General features: G+C 54.0%; 1 protein-coding gene across 1 annotated transcript; it reads left to right on the top strand.

Annotated features, from left to right (window-relative positions):
* Positions 1-1935: 1935 nt before the first annotated feature.
* Positions 1936-27614, top strand: NDST1 (N-deacetylase and N-sulfotransferase 1). Its single transcript, XM_084637994.1, has 14 exons — positions 1936-2467; positions 5793-6275; positions 6976-7063; positions 8219-8373; positions 11234-11419; positions 13274-13402; positions 14014-14196; positions 14899-14995; positions 15442-15565; positions 16399-16573; positions 17095-17265; positions 19966-20075; positions 22215-22317; positions 22666-27614. Exons 1-14 carry the CDS (start codon positions 1958-1960, stop codon positions 22783-22785), a joined length of 2634 nt encoding a protein of 877 aa, XP_084494120.1. The 5' UTR covers positions 1936-1957; the 3' UTR covers positions 22786-27614.
* Positions 27615-27665: the final 51 nt, after the last annotated feature.

Here is a 27665-nt window from a genome sequence, read left to right as displayed (position 1 = left end):
GGCAGGCAGCCTCCGAGTGATTTACGTGGAAGATGGGGTTGTTCAGCCTTTGGAAAAGCCTTCCCTGTAATGCTGGTGACTCATCAGAGTCTATTAACAGCCCAATCCACCTGCTAAGGTGTGAAACCCGAGGAGAGCCACTGACCTAGTTCTCTGTCCTCTCCGGCTGTCTCTGGGCAGGTTTGATCCATGCAGAGCAGGGCCGGGGGCGCCCCGGGGAGCGAGAGATGAGTGCGGTCCGCTGCACGCCGCAGCTAAGCCAGCACAGACGCCGCTTGGCTCGGTAGATCTCTGCCAGATCTTGTGTGATGCTGCGGTCTCGCGCACAGCTCTGGGCGGGCGAGAGAGATGGGCTGAGGCCTTGATGCTTCCTCCCTCTGAGGTGCGGAGTTCCCTGCAGGTGTCTTTCCAAAGTAGACCTTTGAACGCCGAGGCCCTTTCTGCTGCCTGGACATGAACGATCCTGCCGGCCTCTCCTTCAGAGGACGTGCTCCCACCCTTCTCAAGCATGTGTTCTAGTTCTCAAATAAACCAAGGGGGGGGGCAGATTCGACTGTTGGTATAAATTCAGAATAACTCCCTTGGTTTCAGTAGTAGATTTGCCCCAGTGTCAATGCGATTGGAGCCGGGCCCAGAGTATTGGAAAAGCATTTCTCTGCACTGCACTTTTTTTCTGCATTTTCAGTCATTTATGACTCTCTAAAAATACCTGAACTTTGGGGATCTATACGTAGCTGCTGTTTCAGCCCCTTCATGTGACTCCTCACCTCTCCCAAATTGGAGGCAGGGGGTGGCTAGGGCTGGCTTTGTCTTCCTAGCACCTTGGTGTATTGCTGACCTCAGGCTGTTTGAGGCAATTTTTGTAGGTCACCCAAAATCCTGAAAGACCCAGGCCTGGGCTGAGCGTTCAGGCTGAAATACCATTGGGCTGAGGGCCATTGCAAGGACGAGACACCACGTAGCACTTCCGCGGCAGTGAAGTACTGCAGCTTTGCAGGCCGAGGCTTTGGAAGTGGCATGCAGAGCTGAGAAAATGGGACCAGACTAGTTGTTAAATGGGGGCACGCGTGCATGTTTAAATTGCATTTGACTCTGAGTGGATTAAACTGGGAGGAGATTCCCACGCTCTTCTCTTACCGTCTCCTTGCAGCTGGTTGGTAGGTAGGTGGTATTATCCCCATTTCACAGCTGGTGAAACAGAGGGACAATGCAGTTGTGACCTGCCCAAAGCCAGACAGTGAACCAGCAGCAGAACCGGGATTAAGATCCCAGGAATTCCAGATTCGCCTCCATTTGCTCAAATCACTAGACTGTGCTGCCTCTCAGATACACGCACAGACTCCCTGCTCTGTTCCCACAGCTGATGCACCAGCATGTTGGGAGCTTGAAAAGCATTCTGGGTACTGGCATGCAAATGAGCACACGGAGGGATCCGTTAAATGGGATCCACTGTGGCATGAACAGAGGGTTTGGCGCAGCGCAGCCTCCGTGTTTGTAGCACAAGGATCTGAGTGATGCCCCCACAGCACGGACTTCTTAGGCAGCCCCCTCTGTGCATTCTTTATAAGATTGCTTGCTTATGCCCCTGTCTCCCCCCTCTCTCTCCAGAGCGCCTGGAGCTGCAGCAGAATTGGGCCACCATGAATGGACCCAGGGAGCCGACGTGCCCTTGCGCCGCTTGAGAGAAACGCCCGACCCCGAAGAGGCAGTGAGGTCGATGCCAGGACGCTGCTGGTGTTTCTGCTCTGCCAGGGGACTCTGAATGGATTTGCCATGGTGACATGAAAAAGACAGGGGGGATACCCGACTGCCGGCTGGGAGATCCTACACACGCACAGGCAGCCTGCTAGTATTTTAATTTATGACTGTGCTTTCCTGTGAAGGGGGTTGAGAGCAGGAGGGGGGGCGGGGTGGGTGTGGGTGGGGAGGAACCTGCAGTGGCTTCTTGGAAGCAAGGATGACCATGCTGGGGAGGCTCCGGAGGGGTTTCCGACAGGTGTCTCCTCAGATGGTGCTGCTCCTGCTCTTTGCCTTCTGCCTGCTCAGTGTTTTCATCTCAGCATATTATTTATATGGGTGGAAGAGGGGCCTGGAGCCCTCTGGGGATGTCCCGGGCCCAGACTGTGACGAACCCAAGATCGCCCCTTCCCGCCTGCTCCCCTTGAAGTCCCTCAAGGTGGCTGATTCATCCCGCACGGACCCCTTGGTGCTGGTGTTCGTGGAAAGCCTGTACTCTCAGCTGGGCCAGGAGATCATTGCCATCTTGGAATCCAGCCGCTTCAAATACCGGACAGAGATTGCCCCCGGGAAGGGGGACATGCCCACCCTGACCGACAAGGACCGGGGGCGCTTCGCGCTCATCATTTATGAGAACATCCTCAAATATGTGAACTTGGATGCCTGGAACCGCGAGCTCTTGGATAAGTACTGCGTGGAGTATGGCGTGGGGGTTGTCGGCTTCTTCAAGGTACATGGGGATGCATCTTGGGGATGGAATGGGCCATCTGGGGAGACAAAAGGCCAACCAGGCTCTCCGTGCAGGGCAGGGTGGCCAGAGACAAGCTCTTTGGGAGGTACCCAGGGTCTGTTTCTGTTCTGGATCCCCTGCCTCGCCGCCACTGGGAATCTCGGCTGGGGTCCCATCGCATTGCTCTGCAGAGATGAGCCACTGAGGTATAGTCAATCGGTTGGCCATGGGAGGAGTTAAGTCCAGCCCTGCTAAGCTAGGCAGCTGATGGCAGAGCTCTGAGAGAGAGTGTCTGAGTAAAGGGGTGGGTTAAATAGGTGGAGAAGTATATGGAGACCTTCTGACCTGCTCACGAAGGGAGCGTGGTGACCTGGGATTGACCCGTCAAACTATTCCACTAGCAGAAGCTCTCCCCAGGCCTTACTGGGCCCTGGGCATTTGCTGTGTAACAGACTCCCAGCTGACGTGAAATCGTCATGGTTTGCTCACAGGAAGGATCACATGAGCAGCAGGCCCCTCCAGTGCACGCTCTGGGCACGCTCCATGGGGACTGCTGCTTTGTTTTAAGTGTCTCCCTCAGGGGCCTAATAAACCCAGGGCTGTGCTTCCAATTGGTGCCAAGTGCGGATTTACAGACCCCCCCCCGCCCCCCTCCCCCGTGTGGGGATGAGGATACGCTGCTGCCGTCTTCTCTAGCTCTGCTGGTGACAGCAGGGGGAGATTGGCTGGTCCCTGGGAGCTGTCTGTCTGTTTCTGAGCAGAGCTGGAAGAGCTGTCTCCTTTTGGTTTGCAAGGGGGTCCCGTACCAAGGACAGGTGCAAAGAGTTAGCTGGGTCTCTCCTGTGATCCTTTGAGTTTTGGAGAACAATCCCTCACGCTTGCTTTCTGTCTCTTTGGATTTCAGCCAGCTTGGGCAGCGGTGGGGAGCTTGGCCTTCCCAGTAGAAGGAATGTGCTGTTTCCTTCCGTTCCAGACGTTTGGGAAGCACAGCGGGGTTCCCTGGTGGGAAAGTGGCACTGGGAACCCTTTTCTGTTCACACCAAGCTCCGGTTCTGTGGTGCCTCTGATTTCGTGCTCTTCTGTTTGTAACTAGGATTTCCCAGCTTCAGGCAGTGGGGGGAGCTGGACCTGCTGGAGCAAACTGGGCAGAGTCCAGCCACTTGGACTGAATTTCAAGACATAATAAATCCCTGTGGGTGCAAATATGTGAGCAGACAGAGAACCCAGCCCTCTGCTGCTGGGAACAAGAGAAGCCTCATTGAAGCTAATGCAGATACACCTCGGGTGACCAGACAGCAATTGTGAAAAATCGGGACGGGGTGAGGGGAATAGGTGCCTATATAAGACAAAACCCTGAATATCGTGACTGAACTTTGGGACATCTGGTCACTCTGGATTCACCTGTTTACACTAGAGAGAATTTGGCCCAGAATTGACCCCCAGAAGGTCATAAATAAGTAGCTGATGAGACCCTTTCTAAGCAGTGACCCCTGAGATGTAGAGACCTGCACCTGCGAGTGCGGTAAAGCCCCCGGGCCCTTTGGCCAAGCCATTGCTGGCCAGAGGAGAGGAACGGGAGCCAACGCTAGACAGTGTATTCAGCCTCAGGGCCAGCGGTAGAGGAAACCCCTGCTGCCTATTAAACCAATAGGCTAAATATAAAATACTAGGCCCGGGGCTGCTGGCCTGCGTCCACCGGCGCAGCTGTTTTGGGAGGACTCTGCGGTGCCGGGAGCGCAGGCGGGATGCAGGCTGGCTGGGCCCACCCGTGGAGCGAGGCCATCAGCATTCCAGATGTGCTCCCAGCCCGTGAAGGGACTGTCCAGACCCTCGCCAGAGAAATCCGCTCCCCTCACACGCCCAGCGGCCTCCTTTTGACCCCACCGCCCCTTCGATTGAGGAGCCTTCCCCTGAGGAGCAGCGGGGGCCGCTGTTGAGTGGGATGAGATTGGCGCCCCCACACCCTAGCAGCAAGGCATGCCCCTTTGTAGCGCTTCCAGCCTCTGCTGTCCAAGGACGCCAGGGTTGGGACACAAACCAGCCCTGCCTGCCCAGCTGGGCAGAGACGCCTCTGGAGCAGCCTTTCAGGCACGCAGCTCTTGGTTTCAATTAGCAGCTTGTGTGCAGATGGATGGGCTCTAGTCCCCGTGTGGGTGTGAACCGTGTGGAACCGGCTGCAGGGCTGAGCTGTCCCCAGCGTTCGCATTCCCGAGATCGGACTGTCCAGGAACTCGGCGAGTCGTGCTCTGTAACTTGCTGATTCATGCGCTCTAATGCTTGCGCTGGAAAACTCCCCGGCCGAGATCGCAGCGCGGAAACGTCTGCTGAATCTGTGGGGTTTATCAAACACCTTGTCCCGCAGTTCTGCTACCGGTTTCTAATTGTCTGCAGCTCAGTGTGTCTGATGAGCCAATAGGCTCCTTTTTAGCCTCTGAAATGGGATCCTATTTGGGATCCTCCATCCAAATAGAGAGCGTTAAAATATGGCAAGTGATGGAAGCTTAAATGTCAGCAACTGACGGGAATCATAGAATCATAGAATATCAGGGTTGGAAGGGACCCCAGAAAGTCATCTAGTCCAACCCCCTGCTCAAAGCAGGACCAATTCCCAGTTAAATCATCCCAGCCAGGGACAACGTGTCTGTGCAACAGCCCTCCCCCTGGAAATCTTCTCTCTGCTCAGAACAGTGGTGTGTGTGCAGGGGTCACAGTCCAGCAGGCCTGGGAGGTGCAGGGCACAGCAGGAAGGGAGCTCTCAGTTTTAGGGGTAAGATCAACACTCTAGGTTTGGTGCCCCAGCTGCGTGAAAGGCCGTGTTGGCCGTGGTGCCTTATTGCAGGAGCACAGTGGGGAATAAAGACTGCAGAATTCCCATGTGGCTGGTGGGGGACAGGCCAGCTCCCTCTTTTGCAGAAGAGGGGATGGCACTTGCTGTGTAGTGTGTGGCTGCTACTGGGCTCAGAGCCTGAGTGTTTGAATCCAGGGGGTTCCCCAAGTGCTCCTTCTCAGGGGGTTGCTGGGAAGCAGCTTGTGATGTGCTGCCTTTCCTGCTTCCCCAGGTTGTGTTCCTTCAGCTTGTCCCGCCCGCCCCCTCTGGATCCGACCAAACCGGTCCCCCACCTGCCCTGCACTGCTGCCTCTACCTGTCCAGGTGATGCAGTCTGGGCACAACTCGTTTCTGAGCACCGAGGTGGCCTGGATCAGCCAGAGGGGAGCATGGGGGAACGGCACCCAGGGTGCTGCAAGGGAGGCATGGGGAATGCCCCTGCCCCTCCGCCTCCCTCTGAGGCCTTTCTCATTCAGTCCATGGGCTCTCCCCTGGCAGGCCAACGAGAACAGCTTGCTGAGTGCTCAGCTGAAGGGCTTCCCACTCTTTCTCCACTCCAACCTCGGGCTGAAGGACTGCAGCATCAACCCCAAATCCCCGCTCCTGTACATCACGCGCCCCAGCGAGGTGGAGAAGGGCCTGCTTCCAGGAGAGGACTGGACCGTCTTCCAGTCCAACCATTCCACCTACGAGCCAGTGCTCCTGGCCAAGACCAAGTCAGCAGAGTCCATCCCGCACATGAGTGTCGACGCCGCGCTGCACACCACCGTGGTGCAGGACCTGGGCCTGCACGACGGCATCCAGAGAGTGCTCTTCGGGAACAACCTCAACTTCTGGCTGCACAAGCTGGTCTTTGTGGATGCCGTCTCCTTCCTGACCAGCAAGAGGCTCTCCCTTCCCCTCGACCGCTACCTCCTGGTGGACATCGATGACATCTTCGTGGGCAAGGAGGGCACTCGCATGAAGGTTGAAGACGTAAAGGTACCGCTGTCCCAGCTCAGCCAGGCAGTGCTGGGGGGGGGGGGGGGATTCTGATGTGACTAGAGATCCCTGGCCTTAGTGCACTTGGGCACAGATCCCATTGTGCACGGAGCAAGGGCTGGGGGGGGGGGTGTCTGGGACGCTGGTGCACGGAGCAAGGGCTGGGGGGGGTGTCTGGGACGCTGGTGCACGGAGCAAGGGCTGGGGGGGGTGTCTGGGACGCTGGTGCACGGAGCAAGGGCTGGGGGGGGTGTCTGGGACGCTGGTGCACGGAGCAAGGGCTGGGGGGGGTGTCTGGGACGCTGGTGCACGGAGCAAGGGCTGGGGGGGGTGTCTGGGACGCTGGTGCCCGGAGCAAGGGCTGGGGGGGGTGTCTGGGACGCTGGTGCACGGAGCAAGGGCTGGGGGGGTGTCTGGGACGCTGGTGCATGGAGCAAGGGCTGGGGGGGTGTCTGGGATGCTGGTGCACGGATCGTGCACCTAGTGAACAGACGTGGAGACTCTAGTGCCCTCAGAGCATCAGCTGGGGGTGTGAACCGTTCTGCAGGCTTGCTGTTCCTCGAGTACACGAAGCAGAAGTCACACGCGTGACTCCCGACCCCCGTGCGCCGAGCGGGAGCGCACGGCAGGGCCGAAGGTGCGGGTTACTGCCTGATGATGTGTGTCGGGTACCAGTCATGTTTCTCTCTCCCTGCCACAGGCTCTGTTTGACACTCAGAATGAGCTGCGCACCCACATCCCCAACTTCACCTTCAACCTGGGCTACTCAGGGAAATTCTTCCACACAGGTGAGGCAGGGCAGCTTTGCCTCCATAGACCCTTGCTGTCCCTCTCGGTTGCTGAGCTGCAGCATCTATGCTGCACAGCTTAAAAACCCCTCCAGCCCCAGACGTCCGGGACCACGGAGATGGCAGCTCTAGAAGAGCCTCCGCTGACAATGCCCCTTCCCAGAGCTCTCTCTGCCTCTGCAGTGTTGTATCATGGCAGGAGCTTGAAAGAAGGGGGCCCTGCCCCTTTAGTCTCTCCTCTGGAAAACCAAACGAGCAGAACTCGGTGCATTACCTGGCAAAGGCGTTTGCTGGGTTTGGCCAATCAGAGTCCCTAGGGCTGCTCTGGCGTTGTCGAGCCGCAGATGGCAGAGTACTTCCCACCGTTAGCCCCATTTCACAGGCAGAGAGAGAGAGCAAGTACCTTGGCCAGTGGCAGGGTTAGAAGCCAGGACCCACCCACTGGGCTCGGGCTCTCTTCCCTTCCTGGTACTTCTGGTATGTCTCTCGCTGAGGTTACAAGCCATGTGAGTGCAGTCGCAGAGTCACCACGTTCAGCAGTAGTTTGCCCGTTCCCCCGGGCAGCGTGCAATGGGGTACGATGCCAGGTGAATGTGAAACCTAAACAGACGCTTAGACGCTCAAACCTGTTCACAATAATCCGTCTTCAGTACCGTAACAATACGGGACTGATCCCTCTTGGGGGCTGGGGATTTGTGCTCCGCTCTGGTGGCTCATGCCATCGCCAGAGCCCATCTGGGATGGGCTCAGGACCTTCCGAGCTACTGGGTGACTGAAGAGCCAGATTTCTCCCTGCTCTCACAGAGGATGGGCTAGCAAAGGTTGCTAAGCACCAAATGCACCTTTGGTCACTGCAAAGATAACTATCCGCTCCAGAATGACAACAGTGCCCTGGGGGTTCCCCCGTGGCTGCTCCTTTCCACCGGCCTCCCAGGGGTCCGAGCGGCAGCAGAGAGCACATGTGGGGCAGCGTAAGGTCCCGTCTCTGAGCTTTTCGCTGCCTGCTGGATTTCACTACGGCAGTCTCAGAGCAACCCCCCTTTGCAATCCCGTACCCCACCTGAACCGCACATTCAAGCTCTCGCGTGAGCCGGGCTTGAGTTCTTTGGCTTTAGCGCGGCGGGGCTGTGGCTGATGATGGTCTGGCCCCGACAGGCACAGATGCTGAAGACGAAGGAGACGACCTGTTGCTGTCTTACGTGAAGGAGTTCTGGTGGTTCCCCCACATGTGGAGTCACATGCAGCCTCACCTCTTCCACAACCAGTCGGTGCTAGCAGAGCAAATGACCATGAACAAGAAATTCGCTGTCGTGAGTAAGATGCCAGCTGGCGGGTGCTTAGCCATGGGGGATGCTTGCTGGGCTGGGGAGTTAAAGATGGCATCTCAACCCCCCCGGTCTTGTGTCTCTCCTCCTGCCTTCTCAGACTGAGCTCATTCTGTGGGGAGCATGGTAACGAGCAGGAGAAAGAACATTGCATAAGAGCAGCAGGAGTTGCTACGTCATCTCTCTCCTCTCCAGTTTTCACCCCCTGTCCTCCCCCTTCCCCTCATCCTGCTGTCTGTATCTATGCAGTGAAATCTCATGAGGACCTCTCAGTCCTGAATCTTCTGGAACTTCTTTAAAAGATCCCCAAGTGTCTTTGAATAAAGTTTTGCTTGACCTTTAGTTCTCCATCTCCTACCAGGCAATGCAGTTTAACTGGCTCCCTAGGCGGGATGCTAAGACAGGTTTCCTCGTACTTCTTGATCTGTCTGCTCCTGCATTAGAGGCTGTGGAGTAGCAGGGAGAGACTAAAAAGATTAGGTCAAAGACGATCTGAAACGTGAGTGGCATCAAGAAGGCTGCCCCTGTGTTGCTGTTCATCCCCTCCCTCACAAGAACAAGGCATATCCACTTCAAAAAAAAAAAAAAAAAAAGGGCAATAAACTTAAAACAGAGAGAGTTTTTTAACCCCATACATAACTATCCTGTGGCAGAGAGTTCCACAGGTGCTTACTTAAGCCTAAGGACTTGTCTGAACACAAGTTGTACCACTTTAACTATGCCAATATAGTGACACCCCTACAAAACCTGTGCCAGTGTGGACACACTTGTATTGATATAAAGGGGCATTATACCGATATAGCTAAATTCCAGGAAATAAGCCATACTGCCTGGTGTAAGCACTTTTATACTGGTGTAACGGCATCTCCAGTAGGGGTTGCACAGTATAACTATTGTGGGTAAACCCCCCCATCCCTCTCCCCCACACACACCTGAAATAACGATACCGATACGACACTGCGTGCCGACCACGGCTGCGTCCACACGATGGGCCCTATGGTGGTGCAGCGTAGATGCATCCTACAGCGGTGGAAGGGGTTTTTCCTTCCCTGCAGTAAATCCACCACCTCCTGAATTCTTCCATTGCCCTCGCTGTGCCCACAGCAGGGGTTAGGTCGACCTAACCGTGTCGCACAAGGCTGACGTCGTTCCCACCGCTGTGCGAGGTAGTTCGGTGGATCTAAGTGTGAAGTATAGCCCTGGCCCGGGACTAAGGCAAAGGGCTTGTCTTCACTCGAGCTTTCACTGGAGTTAATCAACTGGAGGCAGCTACCACGTTGGCAAAGGCTGCTCGGGACCCACCCCAAATGTTTGTTCCAGACTACAAACACTGGTGCTTGATTGCCTGGAGCAAATGTGTGGCGAGTGTCCAGAGTTCCTAATTTAGCACGTTTGCCTGTTCACTGGACGTAGTGAACACGCGGAAAGTCTAGTCTAGGGCCTTGTCTTCCCTAGGCGGGAGGATACGCTCTTACCTTGAGGGCACTAACACCAGGTACAAGCCTAGTGAAGACAAGTGTTCAGGTGAGTTAGTCTTTATCTTGACCTGGGAGCCTAGGGTTTACCTCGACCTGCTAATTTATATGAAAACTACAACCTGCCAGGCCTTTTCTAGGCTTTTACCTTGTGTTTAGTTAACACAATTTAGCAAGACATCTGTTTTCCATCTGCAGAGGCTAGTAGAATTAAGAAGCTGATGACTCAGGTTACATGAATAATAAGGTACCCAAGGTGGTATGAGCTGGGAAATGCCTGTCTATACATCCTCAGGTTTCAGGACATCAGACAGCTACTAAGGGTACATCTACGCAGCAAAAAGGGTGAGCTAACTTGGGTTGAAATGGTGGTGAAGATATAGCAGCTCAGCTTTTAACTTGGGTCAGCAGCTTGACTTCGAGCCTACAGAGGAGCCAGCAATAGCCAGGTGTGCTCTGGGTATTTTATGTCTTCCTCTGGAGCATCTGGCTTACTGGCCACTGTCTCAGACAGGATACCGGGCTAGACGGACCATGGGTCTGATCCCCCCTGGTAGTGCCTGTGTTTGGAGAGAACTTCTGCAACCTATGAAACATCAACACCCTTTTGTGTTCGTGGAGGGAGGCGGGTGATGAGAAGCGACAAATAACATTTTATGTGGGGAGTTAATACCCCTCCCTCCCTCCCCCGAAAGGGTTGTAAAGTTTCCAATGGCCCATTGTGTTAATGCACTAGTCTTTTTCGCTTCTGGCATTCTGGATCCGAACTAAGGCTGATCACACTGGTTCTGATAAGGTAACGAGCAAGCCACCTCTCGTTCCCCAGCTGAACCCGAACTGAACCTTGTGCCAAAAGCGGGCTGAGACCCAAAGGGTTCAGCTAAGCACTGTGTTCTCGCCAACCAAATGGGAGCTTTGCCTGTCATTGTTCCAGCCCAGCTTGGATCGTAAATGCAATGACTCGGCACCCCCAGCGTCGGGGATACTTGTCGCATTGCTCCGTGTGGCCCAGCCGACAGGCTTGGAATAGCAGGGCATGACTGAGGTGCATTGGCAGGGTCGTGTACGGTCGGGCTGTGCCGTGCCTCTCTGCAGCGTACCTGGCTCTAGCTGGGGCTGGCTCTCCCCTTCTTGGATACTCACCTCCACCATCACGGACAAAGCAAGGACTCAGTGGACCATGCTCTCTGGGAGCTAGAATTGAGAATTCTGCCCCTTTTCCTTGCTAACCCAACCCTATTAAAGCAAAACCTCGGAGCGATGTATCTGTCCGTCGAAGAGCTCCGCTAGAGTTAGGTTTCCGCTGGGTCGTTTGTAGCTCACCGATTCTGTAGCTTAGCTCAGTCACCTTCTCTTTCCTGTCCCTTCAGGAGCATGGCATCCCCACCGACATGGGGTACGCCGTGGCACCCCACCACTCCGGCGTCTACCCTGTCCACGTGCAGTTATATGAAGCGTGGAAGCAGGTTTGGGCGATCAAAGTCACGAGCACGGAGGAGTATCCCCATCTGAAACCAGCCCGCTACCGACGGGGCTTTGTCCACAACGGGATCATGGTAGGTGAAACGGGGCATTGCAGCTATTCCTTGGGCCCCCTCCCTGCCCTAAACCTCCCACAATCAGCTGGGTTGCCAGCACGGCTGGCTCAGAGGGTTCCCGCTAAGACATGGAACTCTACACCAGTAGGTCACTGGTTTGAACGTTGCCCAGCAGTGACGCTCAGCTGGGTGCATCTCTCTGGGTGGCATGAAATGGGAGCGCTGCATTTCAGCCCCAGTCTAATCTCCACTGTCGCAAACCACTCCCTCCACGGCAGTTTCAGCACAGAGGCCGGTGCAGGTGGATTTGGCCGGGTGGGCTAAATGGACCGGTTTGGCGCTGTGACTCAGTCAGCAGGAGGAACAAGACCCACCTTTGCAGTACAGGTCCCCAGCATCCTGCCAGGTGTGGCAGCTTTGCTACAGAGCCGCTCTTTCTGTCAGGAGATCATGGTAATGATTTCCCAGCATCCCTGGAAGATCTTGTCAGCAAGTTAAGGAAGTATGGGCTGGATGAATGCACTATAAGGTGGGTAGAAGGCTGGCTAGATTGTCGGGCTCAACGGGTAGTGATCAATGGCTCCATGTCTAGTTGGCAGCCGGTATCAAGTGGAGTGCCCCAAGGGTCGGTCCTGGGGCCGGTTTTGTTCAATATCTTCATAAATGATCTGGAGGATGGTGTGGATTGCACTCTCAGCAAATTTGCGGATGATACTAAACTGGGAGGAGTGGTAGATACGCTGGAGGGGAGGGATAGGATACAGAAGGACCTAGACAAATTGGAGGATTGGGCCAAAAGGAATCTGATGAGGTTCAATAAGGATAAGTGCAGGGTCCTGCACTTAGGACGGAAGAACCCAATGCACAGCTACAGACTAGGGACCGAATGGCTAGGCAGCAGTTCTGCGGAAAAGGACCTAGGGGTGACAGTGGACGAGAAGCTGGATATGAGTCAGCAGTGTGCCCTTGTTGCCAAGAAGGCCAATGGCATTTTGGGATGTATAAGTAGGGGCATAGCGAGCAGATCGAGGGACGTGATCGTTCCACTCTATTCGACATTGGTGAGGCCTCATCTGGAGTACTGTGTCCAGTTTTGGGCCCCGCACTTAAAGAAGGATGTGGATAAATTGGAGAGAGTCCAGCGAAGGGCAACAAAAATGATTAGGGGACTGGAACACATGACTTATGAGGAGAGGCTGAGGGAGCTGGGATTGTTTAGCCTGCAGAAGAGAAGAATGAGGGGGGATTTGATAGCTGCTTTCAACTACCTGAAAGGGGGTTCCAAAGAGGATGGCTCTAGACTGTTCTCAATGGTAGCAGATGACAGAACGAGGAGTAATGGTCTCAAGTTGCAGTGGGGGAGGTTTAGATTGGATATTAGGAAAAACTTTTTCACTAAGAGGTGGTGAAACACTGGAATGCGTTACCTAGGGAGGTGGTAGAATCTCCTTCCTTAGAGGTTTTTAAGGTCAGGCTTGACAAAGCCCTGGCTGGGATGATTTAAATGGGAATTGGTCCTGCTTTGAGCAGGGGGTTGGACTAGATGACCTTCTGGGGTCCCTTCCAACCTTGATATTCTATGATTCTATGATCTAGGGGTACCAGATCCCAAAAGACGAAGATTTCCCCCCCTGGAAATATGTGCGTGTGTGGAGTTCAGAGATCAGGAGAATTTCCCCCTCCCCAAAGGGGGCAGGAGCAGCCCAGCTCCGTCCCTCCTGAGTAGAAGAATCTCGTCGGGGTGGGTTCCCAGGTGATGTTGAGGCCAGTGCTAATACCTGGCAAGTTGATACCGTCAGATCTTCCCTTAGTTTGGCATGGTGAGGAAGGAGCACCGGATTCCTTCCTGCTCTGACTCCTCTCTGCCCCCAGGTACTCCCGCGGCAGACCTGTGGCTTGTTCACGCACACCATCTTCTATAACGAATACCCTGGCGGCTCCAGTGAACTGGACAAGATCATCAATGGAGGGGAGCTGTTCCTGACTGTGCTACTTAACCCTGTGAGTGCTCTGCAGCGATTGGAAGGGCCCCTTGGTGCACACGGGCCTGTCCCCTCGGCTGAGGTAGATGAGTGTCCCTGTGATGGCCAGGGGCTCTCAGCCTGTGGTCGAGGAGGATGGGCAGGGCCTCCTCCAAGGGCCTAGTTTGTTGGCCCTTGAATTGGGCTGGCCACAGAGACACTCCTGGTCTCAAAAGTGAGAGTCAGAGATCAGACAAAGAGTCCCAGTCTCCTGCGTGGCTTTTCCTCCCCAAACTGGGGGGCTCAGGTCCATCTGTAACTGACCCCGCTTGGGCTGGCAGCAGGGTCTGACCCAGGGACGTTCAGTACTAAAAGCATGAAACGCTGCTCCTTGACTAAGGCTGGTAGCTGTGATGTGAAGCAGCCATGAGAGGAGGACAGAGACTCTTGCTCTCCTAATGGGTGTGTTACACGTCCGGGGTCCCGCGACTTTATCATCGGCGTCGGTCCCCGTTTGTTCCTCCCAGTTCAGAGCTGGGCCCAGGTCTCCCCAGTGTCAAGAGCCGCCCCAAAGTGCAAAGTAAAGTTGTCCTGAGATGGACTCAGAGCACTGACTAACTCCTGTCCTGTCCTCTTGCTGCTCCGTTGCAGATCAGTATCTTCATGACCCACCTGTCCAATTATGGCAATGACCGCCTGGGCTTGTACACCTTCAGACACCTGGTCCGCTTCCTCGACTCCTGGACCAACCTGAAGCTGCAGACGCTGCCGCCCATGCAGCTGGCGCAGAAATACTTCCAGATCTTCTCCGCGGAGAAGGATCCACTGTGGCAGGTACAGAGGCTACGCTCTCAGGCTGGCAAGCTTGAATGGGGGACAGGAGGCTCAGGGCTATCAGGGAATTGAGGACCGCACCAGGGGCAAACGGCTGGATTTTCTTCTATTGTGAGTGAATTTGGCTCTCTTGAAAGCGAGCAGCTAGTCAGCTAGGCACAGTGCGTGCGATGCCGAGTGCGAGGTTCTGCTCCCCTACTGCCTTCCTCCAAAGTGAGAATCCAGGCCAGGGTGGACAACACACCGAGTCCTGCTCCCGACCATATCCCTGCCCCAGGGCTCACAACATGAGTGCAGAAAAGGGCATGTGATAGTAACACTCAGATTCTGCATAGCACAGATCTGTATCCGTGGAGCTCAAAGCTTGTGACAAAGGAGGGTAAAGTTTCATTAACCCCATTTTACAGCAGGGAAACTGAGGCACAGAGCAGGGCTATCACTTGGCCAAGGTCACCCAGCAGGCCAGTGGCAGAGATGGGAGTAGAGGCTGGACAACCTTTGCCTGCTGTAGTGGGGTTCAGCTCTGTGCTGACCTTCCAGCAGCCTCTAGCTCTCCCTCTTCATTACAACCTTGGCACCCATCATCAACGAGAACAGGGGTAGTCTTCACTGTATTTATTAAAGGCCTATGGGGCATCGAGGCCTCTTCTCCCAGCCGCCCCCAGGTTGCACTTCCTTGATCCTCTTCCTCCGGTGTTTCAGGATCCCTGTGAGGACAAGCGGCATAAGGACATTTGGTCCAAAGAAAAGACATGTGACCGGTTCCCAAAGCTTCTCATCATTGGACCTCAGAAAACAGGTACTCCAGTTCCCCTCCATCAAGCTGCGCAGCACAGAACCAGTGACGCCGACGCAGCCGATCCCAGCGCGCGCATCTCCGCTTCAGCTGTGCTCTTGCACCGGTTGTGCCGTTTCTCTTTATGCGGGGGATTGTCTGGTTCTCCATCCGGTGGCCAGCAGGTGCCTCCCTGCATTCTGCCTACCCGCCTGTTGGCCTTGGAGGACTGGGCAGGTCTGAGCTGGTGCTGTTCCTCTCGTTGGGTCCTAGAACCTCCATCTCTTCCTTGGAGGACGGCAAAGCCTACCTATGCCGGGCTGGAGTGGGAACCTGAACTGGGTGCTCTGAACAGCCATGCATGGGGCAGCCTGCGGCAAAGAGGGGAGGGAACGTTGTCTGATTCGCGAAGGCGCAGGGTGGTCACTGCTGTGCCTCCAACCTCGGCTCTGCTTCCTTTCCGTTTAAAGGGACGACAGCCCTCTACCTGTTCCTGGGGATGCACCCAGACCTGAGCAGTAACTACCCCAGCTCGGAGACTTTTGAGGAGATCCAGTTCTTTAACGGACACAATTATCACAAGGGCATTGACTGGTAGGCCTTCTTTCATGCTACCCCCCGCCGGGGTCCCGGGTGTACTGGGGGTGGGGGAAGCTGCAAGCTTTGCGAAGAGCTGTGCGTGGGCTTTGCCATGTGGCTCCAGCTCATGGGACCAACATGTCAGCGCAGGAGTCCAAAATTCCCCTAGCAGACTGTCCGTTGCCACTAGACACCCATTCAGCCAAGCAGCCCCTGGGCTCCGTAAGGTGACTAGATGCTGAGCAAAGGAAGTGCCTCTCTAGATCCATCTGCAGAGCATCTTAATAAACACACCCGTTACCCATGTGGACTGGGCCTGCTACCGGCAGGTACTTGAACCTCCGCCCTCTTCTGAGTCGTGCCGTGGCCACTGAGTTCTTTATATTGTGATGGAAGAGGGAGAGCCCGGTGCCAAGATATCATCTCAGAGGGCAGCCTCACTGCGTTTTATCGACATACCCCTTCCAGGGAGCCCTCGTTCCATTGTGGGAGGCTCCGAGCTGCACTTGGCAGGGGGCTGATCTACACATGTACAGTTGAGCCCCAGGTCCGGGTCACAGCACACTTGTCTCCTGAACCCGTTCCATCGCTGTTCCGATCTGTAGTGTAGACAGGACCTTCCCCAGGTGCGGAGCTGGAGCCCTAGACTGGTGGTGGTCAGACATGAGGTGGCTGTTCAGGGCAGCTGGGGGGGGCGATCGGTAGCGTGTGCTGGATCCTGAATATAGAACGCGTGATATACAATAGTCCGGCTCCGTTGTCTCTAGGGCAGGGAGCCAGGTGTGTTTCTCTGTCGCCCTCCCCGAGTGCCCTCTCTTCCCCCGCCTCATGCAGTGACCTGTCTGCAGGTACATGGAATTCTTCCCCATCCCCTCCAACACCACCTCTGACTTCTACTTCGAGAAGAGCGCCAATTACTTTGACTCGGAAGTGGCTCCCAGGCGGGCGGCCGCGCTGCTCTCCAAGGCCAAGGTCATCACCATCCTCATCAACCCTGCAGACCGGGCCTACTCCTGGTACCAGGTCAGCTGCTCGGCTGTCGCTGCCTCTTCACAAGGCGGCTCCTTATGCTCCCGCTTGGGGCTGACTTGGGCGGGGGCGCGGAATGGAAAATCTGCTGTCCCGCACTGGGTCGGGCACGCTCCGCACTGTCCTGCGGCGTGGCCGCGGGTTGGCAGCCATGGCAGGGGCCCTGGCTTGCACCGGAGGAGATGGGTGTCCTCAGGCCGATGTCCGAGGAAGAGGTGATCCAGTGGTCTGTTAAGTTAGGTGTGGGGTGAGGTAAGCAGTTACCCTGGGGGCCGGGACACTTCCCCGGGGAAGGGAAAGAGCCCTACAGAACAGGGTGTGGTGTGTGCAGCGTACCCCCCGGTTCTGTGCGAAGTAGCACGCTAGACGCTGGGAGCCCAGTGACTGCACTGGTGCTCAGAAACCTCCCAGGAGCTCACACGCAGCCTTGGACTCAGATCCCGGTAACGCTAGCCAGGCCACTGGGGTTTTGTCATGCTACCTGACAAACTAAACCAGTTTGCTGCTGTTAACAGCACCAGCGAGCTCACGATGATCCAGTCGCTCTGAAATACACCTTCCACGAGGTGATCACAGCTGGGCCTGAGACTTCTCAGAAGCTCCGGACACTACAGAACCGCTGCCTCGTACCGGGCTGGTACGCCACCCACATTGAGCGCTGGCTGAACGGCTATCATGCCAACCAGGTAGGAAGGACAAAACTGCTGGGCCGTGTTCTCATCGCAAACCGCGGTGCCGAGAGCACCGTTTGGGCATAGAATCCCATTGTCAAAGCGCTACCGTGGGATTCATGGAGCATGTGCCATTTGCCTCTTGCATAACATCCTCTCTATACCCAGCCCTGGTTAGGGCAAGCTGTGATCAGGAACTCAGCATAACAGGATGCCTTTGGGACCTGTGACTATTTATGACCCAGAGCGCACAACCATCCTCTTCGCCCAACTCCCAGTTTCCGTGGTGGTTTCTCAGATCATGGGGATGGAGTTGGCATGGAATGTATTAGTCTCCTCTCCTCTCGTATCCATTGCATTGGAGCAGGGGGTGTGTGTCTTCGCACGAGTGTGCAGAGAGGTGTCAACCCATCAGACACACATCTGGCTCCAGGAGCTCTGCCTTCAGTCCCACTTTTGAGCTCTCAGACACTCGGAAAGGGATTAAAAGACTAGAATTATGTCACAGAAAAGTTTCAGAGTAGCAACCATGTTAGTCTGTATTTGCAAAAAGAAAAGGAGTACTTGTTCCACCTTAGAGACTAACAAATTTATTTGAGCATAAGCTTTCGTGAGCTACAGCTGAATGCATCCGATGAAGTGAGCCGTAGCTCACGAAAGCTTATGCTCAAATAAATTTGTTAGTCTCTAAGGTGCCCCAAGTACTCCTTTTCTTGTCACAGAAAAGGGATTTCTGAAACTTGTCCAGACCAGGAAGGAACCACTCAGTGTGGTCATGGGAGGGTGATTCTTATGTACCACTGGTGGGCTATTATGCCAGGCTGCTGAGTGTGCGCTGTATGCTATGCCAAACAAATTACAGGGCTCCTTTTTAAAGAGCTTATAACCAACCGGGATAGAGGGTACAACACAATACAGAAGAAATGCACAGCAGACTGTATGGTGTTGAAAGTTTTATGGGACTGTTTCATGTCCTTGAATGCCCTTCAGACACTTTCTAGCTGTGACTGCAGCATCAAAGTGCATGACAAAAATAACACAAGCTCTGTACTTCACAGCGCTCTCTGCAGCGGATTTATACTTTGTGATCGGGCCGCTCTCGGTGTAGTTACAGCACACTGGTCACCATACCATCTATGCACGGCATGCAGGAGTTAGTCTCGGCATGGTTCTGGAAAGGGTGTGTTGCTAGATTTTTTTTGAAACTGTGGCACATGCTGCTGTGTGCACACAACCGTACACTTGATGTGCCCGTGCAAACGGCGGATTTGTGCATGCACATGGCTAGTGGGGCATCTAAATGACCCTGTGTGTGCACATTTTATGCTCTTCACTTTGACATCTGCCGTTGTCAATGTGCAGTTCTGTGCACGTAAGTGTGAGAATTTGGGCCGGATTTTGGTTCACCGTTGGTGGGGTTGTGGCCCCGATGTCTCTGTTCTTCAGAGAAAAGCGACTTGCCTGGAAGTCATTGCGGTTGAAAGAGCTCATGCCTTGCATCGTGTGCTCATGTGCCTTGCATTGTGCTCTAAAGGAGGAAAGCCATGAATTCCTCCTGCAGCAGGGAGTTCTGTAGGTGGGCACTCTTCATTGAGTGTGCCTTGTCCTCAGCTGCATCAGTGCCGCCGACGGGGGTGTTCCTGGAGTGGGACAGAGAGAGGGGCCATCTGAGCGGTAGTTCACTCCTAGCTCACTGAGGGCTTTGAAAGAGAGGACGAGCTGTGAATGGAGAATCAGCGTCGTGCTTGGGGCGCTGGTGTGACGTGTTTCACCTGCCGCATATTCAGCCACCGGCCACCGAATGGCTTCTGTGGCCCGGCCAGTGCTGAGGAAAGTGGAGTCAGTTGCAGGGGCGAGAGGAAGGATTGTGTCTAGTGGCTAGGGTGGTAGTCTGGGGCTGGAGAGGCCTGGATTGAATTCTCTGCCCTGCCACAGATGCACCATGTGACCCTGAGCAAATCACTTTGCCTCTCTGTGCTTCAGTTCCCCATCTGTAACGTACGTGTGTGTGTGTGTGTGCAGAAATAGCCCTGTCCTACCTGTCAGAGGTGTTGAGGGTAAAGATGGGGGGGTGCTCGGACACTGGGGGGCTATAGAAGTACCTAAGGCAGATTGTAGCAGCCCAGGGCCCAGGACTTTTCAGCTTGGGGGGATATGATAGAGGTCTGTAAAATCATGAGTGGGGTGGAGAAAGTGATTAAGGAAAACATATTTACGTGGTCCCATAATATAAGAATTAGGGGCCACCACATGAAATTAATGGGCAGCAGGTTTAAAACAAATAAAAGGAAGTTCTTCTTCACTCAGCGCACAGTCAACCTGTGGAACTCCTTGCCTGAGGAGGTTGTGAAGGCTAGGACTATAACAGGGTTTAAAAGAGAACTGGATAAATTCCTGGAGGTTAAGTCCATTAATGGCTGTTAGCCAGGATGGGTAAGGAATGGTGTCCCTAGCCTCTGTTTGTCAGAGGGTGAAGATGGACGGCAGGAGAGAGATCACTTGATCGTTACCTGTTAGGTTCACTCCCTCTGGGGCACCTGGCATTGGCCACTGTTGGTAGACAGGATACTGGGTTGGATGGACCTTTGGTCTGACCCAGTATGGCCGTTCTTATGTAAGGCACCTGTCTGTTCTCGGGGGCGGGACAGATCCAGTTTGAAGCCAGCATGGAGCTGGTACCAGACTAAACCCCCCCTCCCCCTTTTATTCTTGCAGATCCTTGTTCTGGACGGCAAGCTGCTCCGAACGGAACCAGCCAAAGTGATGGAAACAGTCCAGAAGTTCCTTGGCGTGACGAATGTCATAGATTACCATAAAACCCTGGCGTGAGTTCTCTTCGTACCCTCCTCTTCCTCCTTCAGCCGGCGTGGCCCTCAGGGCTGCGGCCCCGTCATTCCAAGTGTTGGGCTTTCTCTCCCTTCCCCCGGGGCAGGTCTCCCATCAAGGGGATGGTCTGGTAACGCGAGTGAAGCTGGATTAGCGCCACGGTAGAGGGGAAATCCTGGCCCCACTGACAGCAACAAAGCTGCCATTGATTTCAGTGTGGCAACATTTTGCCCCAGGACTCAAAGCCATATTTGCTTGGGACCAGAACCAGCACCTGAGCCTCCTTCCCTTGAGGCTTGGCTGGGTTTTCTGAACACGGTTCCCGAGACACCAGTACCAGGCCAGAAGCTTGCAGCAGAGGAAGGGAGGTCGACGCCTTCCTTGCCCAGATGCTGGGCGTCCCTTTGCGCTTCTTGTTTGTGACCCCGACAGAGGGTCTGTCCTTCTCCGCTTGACCAGGGCAGTATTTTGCCAGGCTGTATTTCCAGTGCTATGGAAACCGCTGTTGGCAAAGGACCATCTGTGCCCACCTGGTCCCACGCGTGAGTTCTCGACACAGCAACTGAGCGGTTCGCTGCCTGCACCAGGGCCAGAAACGGGGCAGGGAGGCGGTGTGGTGGGTCACGCTGAAGTTCCATCTGGCAACTTTTCTTGTCCTTTCATAGTAAGAAAGGGAGTGCTTGGTAGGGTTGAGTTATTAGTGACTTTTCCCTCCTCTTTGACTTAGAATCCACAGAATATTCCTCCCCAGCTTATGACAGCTTTTTTTAAAATATATTTTTCTTAGGAGAGCCCTTCATTAAGAGCTTAAGAAATTAAAACATGCCATTAAAACCGTAAGTTACCATGGGCAGTGCTCCTTTAAAAATCTCTACTTAGCCCCAGGCCTGGCTTGCTGTCTACACAGACTGGTGTGTCCTGTAAAGCGCTGTGAAACATTAGAAACCAAAGTGCAGTGACAGCCTGCAAGAAGGATGAGGCATCCCCATGATGGTTGCCAGATGCTGGGAATGGGCGACAGGGGATGGATCACTTGATGATGACCTGTTCTGTTCATTCCCTCTGGGGCACCTGGCACTGGCCACTGTCGGAAGACAGGACACTGGGCTAGATGGACCTTTGGTCTGACCCAGTCTGGCTGTTCTTATGCCAGCATCTCACAGAATCCTAGAAATGTAGGGCTGGAAGGGATCTCGAGAGGTCATTTAGGCCAACCCCACACACTGAACCAGCGTACCTAGAGCATCTCTGGCAGGTGTGTGTTCAACCTGTATTTAGAAACCTCCAATGATGGAGATTCCACACCCTCCCTTGGTAACCTATTCTAGTACTTAACTATCCTTATAGTTAGAAAGTTTTTTTTTAAATATCTAATCCAAATCTCCTTTGCTGCAAACTAAGCCGATTACTTCTCCGTGTCCACTGAAGATAGGACAAAAACAGTCATTCAACGTCCTCTGTATAACTTACCTTTTACGCGTTTGGAGACTGTTGTCATGTGCCCCTTCAGCCTTCTCTTCTAAAGGCTAAACATGCCAAATTCTTTCAAGCTTTCCTCCTAGGTCAGGGTTTCTAACCGTCTTACCACTGTATTCCAGCTGAGGCCTCATCCATGCTGAATAGAGCAGGACAATTACCTTCCGTGTCTTACATGTGAAACTCCTATTAATACAGCCCTGAGTGACATCTGCCTTTTTTGCCGCAGTATCACACAGGTGACTCGTATTCAAATTGTAACCCACTGTAGCCCCCAGATCCTTTTCAGCAGCACTGCTGCCTAGCCGGTTATTCCCCATTTTGTAGCTGTGCATTTGATTTTTTTTCCTTCCTAACTATAGTACTTTACACTTGTCTTTATTGAATTTCATCTTGTTGATTTGAGACCAGTTCTCCAATTTGTCACAGTCATTTTGAAGTCTGATCCTGGCCTCCACAGTGCTTGCAGCCTCTCCCAGCTTGGTGTCATCTGCATATTCTATAAGCATGCTCTGCACTCCATTATCCATGTCGTCAATGAACACATTGAGGTAGTACCAGACCCACGTCCTGGAGGCCGTCCATCCCTGAGGATCTTAGAACAAAGCTGTTCCTTGGACATGTTTTGATAAATGTTACTGACTTCTCCCCTCTTGTTGTAGGTTTGATCCAAAGAAAGGATTCTGGTGCCAACTGCTGGAGGGAGGGAAAACCAAGTGCTTGGGGAAAAGCAAAGGGAGGAAATACCCTGAGATGGATTCAGATGTGAGTATAGGAAACCTTGCATGATTGCCACTAAATGAGCCTTGCTTTTGCTGTTTTTGCAAAATAGTTTCCCAGCAACAGTAGAACATCTGTGTGTCTCAGCAGAACACAGGATGGGCGGGGGGTTGGGGGGGCGTGTATGTCAGAGTGCACTAGAAAACTGCATTTACATGTGTGAGTCTGGTTTAGTACTGAGCATGGAAGGGAGGGGTTGGTGGGTGGATAGTAAAAAGCTGGTCCGGTTCATATCCAAAGCGCTGGAGCACTCTAATGCATTGACTGCAGCAAGTTCCTGGCACACGCTAACGATTACCATTATTGATGATCTCTGTCCTCTTTCTATTGCAGTCACGAGCCTTCCTGAGGGATTATTACCGGGACCACAATATAGAGCTTTCCAAGCTGCTGTACAAAATGGGTCAGACGCTGCCAACCTGGCTGCGGGAGGAACTCCAGAACGCTAGGTAGCTGCTGCTATCCTCGCCTTACTGAGCAATAGTGTCGCGAGCCCACGAAGAAGATCCCAAATCTAACACCGAGCCAAACAGACAGGAGCGGGAGGGAAAGGTCAACAGGGAAGAGTATTTCTGAGCAATAGTCAGCCAAGGTCTTTGAGCGAGAACCCATGTGGTCATCCGTGTGGCGAACGGGAGCAAACTGTCTCTTCTGAGGTCCCTTAAAGTTGTGCGACTGTCTGACTCTGCAAACCCAGGGCAGATTCCCCAAGAGCTGTTGTCTTCTGAGGTCCCTGTCGCTTCCTGGGTTGTGATGTCACTTCCTGATGAGGGGGGATTCCCCGAAGATTCCCTGCTTCTCCACCCCTGGATGGGGCTAACTTCTCCATGTCTAAGATAGTATTACAGCAACTCTGAGTCTCTCCTCATCAGATAATGGAGCTGAGCACCCTTCCAAGATGTGGACAACGCTTTGCAAAGCTAGCTTGGAGAACAGGAGCAAAACATGCTGTTTGAGGTCAGAGGCACAAAGGGGCTAGCCAGAAGCACCGGCCCAAGTCTGCAATTAAGTTTCAAACAAAACGAAGTGAGACCGCATAAAGGAATGGAGTGCCCTGGGTTCCTGCAAGACCTAGCGCTAAACGCTTGGAGAGGTCTCTGGGTTTTTTAAAGAAGACTTTAAGACTTGGCAATATTTAGTTTGTCACCAATGAATTTGCCCCCCCCGCCTTTTATTTTATTGTATTTTATTTTGTTGAAGGGTGGGAGCTTGATAGATGACTATCTGTCCCATCTGGCAAGAGTACTGAACTGAGAACTGGTTCCAGAGTGGTTACGAAGTTAAAATATGCACCCTGCCCCCCTTCCCGTGTTGCAACGTTTTATATACGTGGTGTTTTCTGTGGTAAAAGACTGAGGTTGTCCAGTAGCCTCGTCACTGGAACGTGCTTTGATATACGAGCCAGCAGCTCAGAAGGGGGCAGACATCGGGCAGGGCAGACATTGGACTAACAGCAGCCGAAAGGATTCTGAGCATGTTGGACCCTCTTGGATACTAAAAGCTAAAGTATTTTAATAATTTTGTTCTGTTTTTCTGGTGCCACAAGTTTGTACCTGAGATACTAGGGTTTTATTTTGTCTCATTCACTGTTACACATGAAGGTGGGCAGCCAGTGCGGTTGGCTGGTCTATCTACTGACTAGTGATGGACAATTCTTTTTCTAATGACGGGATAAGTACCTTGCTGCTCCATCTCTGTCTCTCTCTCAGTTCTATCACTGCCAGTGTTTCAGTATTGAGGTTTCCTGCGAGTTTCTTCCCCCAGCTGTCCCAGTGTGGGCGGGGCTGGTAGCCGTGCTAACGAAGAGCTGTTGCCATTGGTTCCTTGGCGAAGGTCCTGGATCCCTAAGCAGGCTGACGGTGTATCGCTCACTTAGGAGCGAAGGTGGCCCAGGTCGGGGATGACCCAGCTGGAAGGCTGAGAACCCCAAAAGAGCTGATCTGACAGTGCTGTTGGCTGAATGAGCCGCTTGTATGGTGGGCCAGGACAGCCTGGGTGTAGTAGTTTGGGGAGGAGGAGTGGGATGGGGCGAGTTCTTTTATCTTGCTGCTCCAAAGAGGTTTGGAAAAGAGAACTGGGAAGCCTAGCCTGGGGAAGGTGCCTCCAACCAGGAGTGAAGAGAGGAGACAGTAGAAGAAGACGTGAATGCCAGTGTCTCATGGAGCAGGTTCCAAGGGCTCGTTCAGTGTTCTTGGACCCAGTACTCTTGGGAGCTGAGAATCGCCTAAGATTAATTCATCGGGTATCTCCCCAACTGGATGTCACTGCATTAGCACCTGAGTACGTTCACATGGAAGGAGGCCTAGCAAGGAGATTGGTTTGGAGGCGGAAAAGCAAGGAGTGTTCCCCCATAGGCCTTCAGGCTTCCCCCGTGCCAGTCACTGAGTCCCATGTCGTCTTCCTCTCATGGTGCCATGCTGGAATGGTGGGGAGTGAGAGATCCGCATAGACCTAGTCCCTGGGGCGTGCTAATGGTCTTGCGTTGTCCTCTGCACCAGCTAGGCTCTGATTCTGTGAGTCTGCCCCGTCCTGGGACAGCCCCCTTCTCCGGGGGCACATTCCTAATGCTGTTTAAAACAGCAGTGCCACGGGTCCCCTCTGGCACTTGCAGTAACACGAAAGCTTCCTCCCCTCCTCAGACACTCACCTGCCCCGAGAGCAGTCGGGGGGGGGGGAGGGGGGCCTCCCTTTGCAGCCCCTGTTCAATGACGGTATTCTACATATGCAGTGTTGTTGCAGCCATGTCAGTCCCCGGCTATTAGAGGGACAAAGTGGGGGAGGCAATACCTTCTGTGGATGAGAGAGACCAGCTTTCGAGCTTACACACGCCGCCCTTGTCTCAGTATTATACGTGGCCTTTTCCTTTGCACCGAGCCGCCTTCCGGCCGCTGTTAAGCGGCATTGGGTACGTCCACACTGGAGCTGAAGGTGTCGTTTCCGGCTCTGGCAGATGTTGAGCTAGAACCAGAAGTGGCAGGGTGGGCTGAGTCCGATCGCACCCAGGCCCCTAGGACCGTCCTCAGGCTGCCGAGCTCCTGCAGCTTCTCTTTTTAGAGCGCGAGGAGCGCTCGCGCGGGTACGTCTACTTGGGCTGAAAATTACGCCTCAACTCCAGGGTAGACGTACCCTTTGAATAACCAGAGTAGGAGCCGTGGGCAGGCCAGGATCGGCTCGTCCCCCTCGAGTTTTGAGGGGGAAGGTGTCGGTGAAATGCAGCGTGATTCTTATGCAGCCTGTGGCAGTTTCCACCGCCACCCGCTGGAGCCGGGCTGTGGAGAAGCAGCATGTTCTCCTGCTCCATGGCTTGTTGCAGTTACAGCAGAGGAGCCCAGGACATCTCTTCTCTTCTGGCTTCTCCTTGCTTTAGGGCTGGGCGTTGAGTTGAGGCTAGCAGACTGCTCTCTCTCGTTGAGCGCGGTAAGAAGGAGCGAGTGAAATCAGGCACGTACGCCAGCAGCCAGCGAGGCCGGTTTATCGCCCCGTCCTGTGCGTGTGGATTAGGTACATACTGTGCCGTGGCTCGGGGAGCGTTGATCCCAACGAATGGTTTGCTGGAGTTTTCAGTATATCCACGATGACACGGACAGTGTCGCTGCCATCTTGGATTTTTGCCTTCTTCGCTCAAGCAGGCGTCTTAGGTTAGAGCAAAGCTTCCGCGGTGGCCATGGCGTGAGAAGGGGACTCACTTCGTGGGGGCATGAGTCTGAAACGGCAGTCGGGGCTGGTGCCTGGGGGGCGCTTTGTGGGCCCTGCCAGGTAGAGTGTTTTAAATCACTAGTGCCATGGGTCAGTCTAAGCATCTGCATGTTCTCTCTCTCTCTCACACGCACATGCGCGCTACTTTCTTTCTGTTGAGAGTGCTGGACTCACACGCTTGCACATTGCAGCCATGTGAGAGCTCCCTGCTCTAAGGGTCTCTTCTCCTCGATGTGCATTGCAGTGCCCACCAATGTGTAGTATAGCCCCCTTGGGCCGTGGGGTTTAACAAACGAGGCCCTTTCCCATTGCTTTCTGCCAAGATAACAGCTAGCTCCAGCAACTGGCCCTGTAGGGCTCATCCGCCGGCTCGTTGCTGCCCTGCCACATGTGGACTAACAGCGGGCTATGCAGAGACAGAGAGTGCCTGACGCACCCTACAACTGCCCTGTCCTACCTCGTCTCTCTCCTTTAGTCACTGTTCAGCTAGCCTCCAACACAGGCTCGTATAAAGAGCAACCTGCAGCTTCTGCCCCCTCTCTGATTCATTCCGCGACGCTGCGGTCTCTGGCTGGGAGCAACCACGGCACCAGCCTGTGACCTTCCCAGTGGAACGGAGCAGGGTAGGAGTGGGCCGGCTGGAAGCAGGGAAGCAGCCCTGACAGCTAGATGAGCCCATGTTCCTCTTGGCACCTAGGCAGCTCCTATTGCTGCTGCTGTCAGCTTTCCAGGAGCCAGGGGAGAACTGGACTCTCCGACCCCTTGGTGATTGGCAGCAGCAGGAAGGAAAAGGCAGCAAAAAAGCACTCTGTGCAAAATATCTCGGCCTTTCAAGAGGGAGGAAGGCTCACTCCCATGGTGTCTGTAAAGCCAGGATCCCACAATAGGGCCTCAGTTTCCCACCTGCATGCCCAGGCCCATGGTCCCTAGAGGGATGTTGCGAGGCTAGAATGGATGAATGTAAAGTGCTTTTTCCAGCCACTGATGCAAGTCTGTCCCGGTTGCGTCAGGGTGTCTTAGGCTCAGCTTAGCTCACGGGGAAGTGTGTCTGAGCGCTCCTACCCACCAGCCCTCGCGCAGCCAACGGGGCGGAGGCGGGCACCCGAGGAACGAACCACCTAGCCAGGTGCGTATTGACAAAAGACACCATTGGAGTGGTCCCTAAGTGCTGCACTTTACGAGAGGAAAATGGTACCTGCCCCGCCTGCTCTGTCGATCGCTCGCGTGGTCACTGGGCGGCGCTGGAGAGTGAGTGGTGAGAGAGACTCCCAATAGCTGGGCTTTTTTAAACCGTTCTTTTACCTTTTGTTATTGACAAAAGAGGGAGCTCCCTGTGGGTTCCCGTTTTTATTTTTGCATGAAATTCTGTATAATTTCCCCGGGGGGTGGAAGGTGGGAGAAGTCGGTATTTCCTGGGAGAGGGGGAGGTGCGGGAGGATGGGGGAGGGGATATCTCAGAGTTGTCTTTGCCCCTCCTTTCATCCTTGTTGAACCCAGCCGTTTTGGGTGGCATTCAGAGAGTCTGTCTCACTAATAATGTACGGTCCTGTTGAACGAACTGCTAATAAACTGGGGCTCTGTTTGTAGTCACTTGCCTTGCCTCTGCTTTTGAACAATATCTTGAAAAGAAAACAGAA

This window comes from Lepidochelys olivacea (genome assembly GCF_965140295.1).
Source record: "Lepidochelys olivacea isolate rLepOli2 genome assembly, chromosome: 8".
NCBI lineage: Eukaryota > Metazoa > Chordata > Testudines > Cheloniidae > Lepidochelys > Lepidochelys olivacea.
The sequence above is the reverse complement of the archived record's forward strand: the minus strand, read 5'-3'. Positions and strand labels throughout refer to the sequence as shown.

What these genes read in the sequence shown, in the direction of transcription:
- NDST1 (XM_084637994.1), top strand. Translation starts at nt 1,958, where the DNA reads ATGACCATGCTGGGGAGGCTCCGGAGGGGTTTCCGACAGGTGTCTCCT. An exon ending in TGAACAAGAAATTCGCTGTC is followed by an intron (nt 8,374 to 11,233) that starts GTGAGTAAGATG and finishes CTGTCCCTTCAG; the next exon opens with GAGCATGGCATCCCCACCGA. An exon ending in GGGCCTACTCCTGGTACCAG is followed by an intron (nt 16,574 to 17,094) that starts GTCAGCTGCTCG and finishes TGCTGTTAACAG; the next exon opens with CACCAGCGAGCTCACGATGA.